The sequence below is a fragment of the Hippocampus zosterae genome, chromosome 8 (assembly GCF_025434085.1).
Source record: "Hippocampus zosterae strain Florida chromosome 8, ASM2543408v3, whole genome shotgun sequence".
Classification (NCBI taxonomy): Eukaryota; Metazoa; Chordata; class Actinopteri; order Syngnathiformes; family Syngnathidae; genus Hippocampus; species Hippocampus zosterae.
Window position 1 is genome coordinate 26,140,940 of NC_067458.1, and position 6,000 is coordinate 26,146,939.

A 6,000-nucleotide genomic window follows, 5' to 3' on the forward strand; every position below is an offset into this window, starting at 1 on the left:
TGCAATATGTTTTGTATGCAGGTAGTTCTTAAATAAACTTGATCTTTCATGTAGATCTAGAACCAAACTGTGCGCTCTTAAAAGCAAAAACATGAATGAATGCAACCTTTTGAATCTTGTGCTATACGCAGCGTAAAAAAACACAAAAGGCAAAGGGGCTCTATATACAATGGGATTCATTTGAAAAATCAAACGCAACAATGTGATTTCACTTTGGAGCCGCTTCGTTATGGCTCGTCACTTCTTTGTTTGGCCTTCAATTAGATCTTTGGCCTCGTTAATCTTGGCCGCTAGGTAGGGAGAGCCACCTGCAAGAACACAAGAATATTTCGTCAAGCCCTTTGATGTCGGACTGCGAAACCCAAGTTAAGCTTGCCACCTACCTCTATCTGGGTGATTTAGGATCATCAGTTTTCTGTGGGCTTCTCTGATCTTATTCCAACTGGCAGTGGGACTGAAAGACATGAGCGAGTTAGGGGATCGAGCCATGTTTAAAAAAATAATAAAAAAACATGCAAAACAAGACCAGATGTGAGCCAAGACTAAACATACCTGACGCCTAAAACCAATGCGGCTTCTCTCTTTGTCATTTTTGGTTCAAAACCACCTCGATAGTAACCCCCTCCAAAGGCCTTCAAGAAAGAGCATAAATTTAATTAGCTGGAGCCCAGTTACAACGCGATTTGGTCCTCAAATTGTAGTCATAAATGTCAACAAGTACTACAGCAGCAGCCTACAAATATGAATCAACCTTGCAGGTGGTCATTAAGTACAGAGGATGCCTAGGACGGGTTTAAGTAAGGACAATCGCTTCCATCTGCATCTTGCACCTGCCAGGTGGGAACACTTTAGGGAAAGGGAAGTAGCAAAACCAGATACGTGAGAGCCTCACATTCTTCGGGAAGCTCTGTAGGGCCTGTTTGACTTGAGGCTCCATCTGCTTCATGGCCTGCATGACATAGCGACCTGGGCGATGAAGCGGAGAACACCAGGCAAGGGTCAAACGATGACGCTTGACAAGAGTTCACTTCAGGTACTTGCCTGCAAATCCGGCTGCAGCCAAAGCGAGCCCCGCTGCCACCAAGGAACTGGCCTGAGGACATCGGCAGCAGGTAAAAATCACGACAAGTGGTGAGATGTCAATGCGTGTAAACGGACTCCCAAGACGTAGTTACAGCACACGCACAAAAAAGTAATAATTTAACCCAAACAAGTCGTTCGCGTTGGACAGCTTCGGTAAAGCAAACGTGACTAAAGCTAATAGTTAGCCTAGCCGTCTCATCGGGACATTTCGTGACGTCACATGTCGTTTCCCCCCCCCGTCCTGCTGAGGAATATAAACGTATACTTGCCATGTATCCGTGTTGTGTTTCGTTACAAATCGATCAGGGGAAAAACTTTTGACCTCATGTTTTCTGACGTTCGTGTGTTTATGTCGTCAATAGTAAGAAACTGTCGTAAAAAGCCGGCAAGCAATGCTTGTCGCCCAGATGATTATTTCCCACCATATAAAACGTTTGAATTTTAAAACAAACTGCGAACAATGTATAGTATCGATGAGGAACGTCCGATCAAATGTCCGGGTCATTCGATTTTCTGAAAATGTTGATTGAACTGACAGTGGACAACAGAAAAATCAAATTAGTTGTGTTTGACTTGACAGTGATTGGCTTACAATGTTCATGTCAGACAATACCTATTTTTCGAGGCAATCATTTCCGCTCACAAAATAAAATTACAGCGCAGTCCGGTAGTCTAGTGGTTAGCACGTCGACTTCACAGTGCAGGTGTACCGGGTTCAATTCCAGCTCCGGCCTCCCTGTGTGGAGTTTGCTTGTTCTCCCCGGGCCTGCGTGGGTTTTTTGCGGGTACTCCGGTTTCCTCCCACATTCCAAAAACATGCGTGGCAGGCTGATTGGACGCTCTAAATTGTCCCTAGGTGTGAGTGAGGCCGTGCATGGTTGTTCGTCTCTGTGTGCGCTGCGATTGGCTGGTTACCAATTCAGGGTGTCCCCCGCCTACTGCCCGAAGACGGCTGGGATAGGCTCCAGCACCCCCCGCGACCCTTGTTAGGATGAATGAAATAAAATTACCACATCACATTAACACGCTTAGGCTTAAATATAATTTATTGATAAAACACATTCCATACATGACAAGATGAAGAGTTTCAACATTGAAAATAGCTATATATATATTTTTAAAAGTGTCTTGGAGTCCGAGAGGCGACCGAGGCGCTCAGTCCACCTCTTCAACGGTGGGCCCCTGGGCGCCAGCCCTGGCCTGCGCCCCGCAGCTTCCCGCAGGCCCCGCCCCCTGATACAGCTTGCCGATGATTGGCTGACACACTCGTTCCAGCTCCTTCCGCTTGTGCTGGAACTCGTCCGTGTCAGCCAGCTGGTTGTTGTCCAGCCAGCTGAGGGTCTGGTCACACTTGTCCGTCAGAGTCTTGCGATCCTCCTCGCTCAACTTGGCCGCCAGCTCGTCATCCTGGACGCTGCTCTTCACGTGGAAGGCGTACGACTCCAAAGCGTTCTTGGCGGCGATCTTGTCGCGCTGCAGGTCGTCCTCGGCTTTGTACTTTTGGGCGTCGTCCACCATCTTGTCGATCTCCTCCTTGCTCAGACGGCCTTTGTCGTTGGTGATGGTGATTTTGTTCTCCTTGCCGGTGCTCTTGTCCACCGCCGACACGTTCAAGATGCCGTTGGCGTCCAGGTCGAAGGTGACCTCGATCTGCGGCACGCCTCGCGGAGCCGGCGGGATTCCGCTCAGCTCAAACTTTCCCAGGAGGTTGTTGTCCACGGTCATGGCCCTCTCGCCCTCAAAGACCCGGACGAGGACGCCGGGCTGGTTGTCGGCGTAGGTGCTGAAGATTTGCGTTTGCTTGGTGGGAATGGTGGTGTTGCGTTTGACGAGCGGCGTCATGACTCCTCCGGCGGTCTCGATGCCCAGCGACAGAGGCGCCACGTCGAGCAGCAGCAGGTCCTGGACGTTGGCCGAGGTGTCCCCCGTGAGGACGGCGGCCTGGACGGCCGCGCCGTAAGCCACCGCCTCGTCGGGGTTGATGCTCTTATTCAGCTCTTTGCCGTTAAAAAAGTCCCCCAGGAGCTTCTGGATTCTGGGGATCCGCGTGGAGCCGCCGACGAGAACCACGTCGTGGATCTGGCCCTTGTCCATCTTGGCATCCCTCAGGGCCTTCTCCACCGGCTCCAGGGTGGCCCTGAACAGGTCGGAGCACAGCTCCTCAAAGCGAGCCCTGGTGATGGCGGTGTAGAAGTCCAGGCCTTCAAAGAGGGAGTCGATCTCCACGCTGGCCTGGGAGCTGGAGGACAGCGTCCGCTTGGCCCTCTCGCAGGCGGTGCGCAGCCTCCTCAAGGCCCTCTTGTTCTGGCCGATGTCCTTCTTGTGCTTCCTCTTGAACTCGGCCACAAAGTGCTCCACCATGCGGTTGTCAAAGTCCTCTCCGCCCAGATGCGTGTCCCCGGCGGTGGCTTTGACCTCGAAGATGCCGCCCTCGATGGTCAGGACGGACACGTCGAAGGTGCCGCCGCCCAGGTCGAAGATGAGGATGTTGCGCTCTCCCGACTGGCCTTTGTCCAGACCGTAAGCGATGGCCGCCGCCGTGGGCTCGTTGATGATCCTGAGAATGTTCAGTCCGGCGATGACGCCCGCGTCCTTGGTGGCCTGCCGCTGGGAGTCGTTAAAGTAGGCGGGGACCGTTACCACGGCGCTGGACACCCGTTGACCCAGGTAGGCTTCGGCCGTCTCCTTCATTTTCACCAGCACCATGGAGGAGATCTCCTCTGGGTAGAAGGCCTTCTCCTCCCCTTTGTGCTGCACTTGGATTTTGGCCTTGCCTCCGTCGGCCACCACCTTGAAGGGCCAGTGCTTGGTGTCCGCTTGCACCACCGGATCGTCGAACCTCCTTCCGATCAGTCTCTTGGCGTCAAACACCGTGTTGCTCGGGTTCAACGCCACCTGGTTCTTGGCGGCGTCGCCGATGAGCCTCTCCGTGTCGGTGAACGCCACGTAGCTGGGCGTGGTTCTGTTGCCCTGGTCGTTGGCGATGATCTCCACCTTGCCGTGCTGGAAAACGCCCACGCAGGAGTACGTGGTGCCCAGGTCGATGCCGATGGCGACGCCTTTCGCTGACGCCATTTCCTTTGCCTGACGGTCAAGATGTTTGTCTGCGAGGGCAACGACATTCAAGCAGCACATTAAACATCATGCCAATGTAAGCTTATGTTAAATTATCAATTATCTTAATCATCACCGAAAGAACCCCCAGTGGTCTACAATACTATATGGAGCCTGTGTCGAACCTCTGTGGCTACTTTATTATTTTACAGTGTAGAAATCACAAGATGTTAAACATTCTAACAACATGAGAAGCCATTCAATATAATGCAATAAAAATATATGGCGGCGTGACTAAATAGGATGTAAAAAGTCTGAATTATAGAGAATGAAAGCACCAACTTACACTTCAAGTGCACGGTGAGCTTCTCGGTGAGCTTCTCGGTGAGCTTCTCGGTGAGCTTCTCGGTGAGCTTCTCGGTGAGCTTCTCGGTGAGCTTCTCGGTGAGCTTCTCGGTGAGCTTCTCGGTGAGCTTCTCGGTGAGCTTCTCGGTGAGCTTCTCGGTGAGCTTCTCGGTGAGGAGCTTGTATTTTGTGTACGGTGGCTGTCCCTCCCGTTTTTATACTCGTCCAAACTCATTCTCGGCACTTCCAGACGTTTCTCTGTCAAAATCCGTCACTGATAAAGACCACTTCCTGTTAGTTCTTTCTAACTAAAAGATTTCGGAAATGACTTTCAGGCTGTGGTAAGGCAAATGAACGGAAGTATATTTTATTTTGAAGGCCAACCCGGATTGTAATGTTAAACATTGACTTACAATATTCCAGAACGCTCTGGACACATCGAGACGCAGCGCGAAGAGTGTCGATTATTTTTGAGTGAATTACGTCATTCATTTTAACGATGTAGTTCTGAAAAAAATCAGTTTGTTAAAATGTGTTGGTGTACGTTGAATGTTACTATTGACATCAACTAATGAAATTGTAAAACTATTTTGTGTGCATCAATCAAATAGACACTGCTAAAATTAACATTATAATAATAAATATTACTAGGTAATTACGAGGTAACTATATAACAGATATTTCTTTTTCTTTGAACATGTGTTTGGCTCAGACAGCATTCCGTTCTGCCATAATAATGGGAGATGGAGCGATTTTGGCACTTTTCACTACCGTCAATACCATACGGCCGAAAGTCGAGCGCCGCCAATTACCAACGTACAGTATTGATCAAAGGAACTGAGCCGGGAGGAGCTTGTGACGTCATCCACAGTGTTTGGGAACATTGGCGTGGGTCAGCGTCTTTGAATTTGGTGCCATGGTACAGCTGAACTTGACATTCACAAACAGTCTGCAGTTAAGAGTCCCCCCGTAATATCGATGTCCTTCGGCTCGAGATGGTAGCCAGTAAAAGGAATGAGAAAAGAATATTTGAAATCTGTATGGCGTCATGGAAAAATGCCATCTACCTCCTGCCAGTGGACGAAAACACGTCGGCATTATACATAGTGAAAGCCCTCATTATTGACCCTTTTCATTCATTCATTCATCTTCCAAGCCGCTAAGGTCCTCACTAGGGTCGCGGGGGGTGCTGGAGCCTATCCCAGCTGTCTTCGGGCAGTTGGCGGGGGACACCCTGAATCGGTTGCCAGCCAATCGCAGGGCACACAGAAACGAACAACCATTCGCACTCACGCTCACACCTAGGGACAATTTAGAGTGTTCAATCAGCCTGCCATGCATGTTATTTAGAATGTGGGAGGAAACCGGAGCACCCGGAGAAAACCCACGCAGGCCCGGGGAGAACATGCAAACTCCACACAGGGAGGCCAGAGCTGGAATTGAACCCGGTACCCCTGCACTGTGAAGTCGATGTGCTAACCACTGGACTACCGGGCCGCCCCATATTGACTTATTCAT

The 6,000-nt window shown here is 50.4% G+C and overlaps 2 protein-coding genes across 2 annotated transcripts; both read right to left on the reverse strand.

Moving 5' to 3' along the window:
* Window positions 1-159: 159 nt before the first annotated feature.
* dnajc19 (DnaJ (Hsp40) homolog, subfamily C, member 19) lies at window positions 160-1,483 on the reverse strand. The gene is made up of 6 exons (XM_052074036.1): window positions 1,353-1,483; window positions 1,042-1,093; window positions 893-966; window positions 553-632; window positions 384-454; window positions 160-308 (listed from the first exon to the last, which is right to left on the reverse strand). Exons 1-6 carry the CDS (start codon window positions 1,353-1,355, stop codon window positions 238-240), a joined length of 351 nt encoding a protein of 116 aa, XP_051929996.1. The 5' UTR covers window positions 1,356-1,483; the 3' UTR covers window positions 160-237.
* Window positions 1,484-2,211: 728 nt separating this feature from the next.
* Window positions 2,212-4,204, reverse strand: LOC127606033 (heat shock 70 kDa protein 1). Its single transcript, XM_052074025.1, has one exon. It carries the CDS (start codon window positions 4,156-4,158, stop codon window positions 2,239-2,241), a length of 1,920 nt encoding a protein of 639 aa, XP_051929985.1. The 5' UTR covers window positions 4,159-4,204; the 3' UTR covers window positions 2,212-2,238.
* Window positions 4,205-6,000: the final 1,796 nt, after the last annotated feature.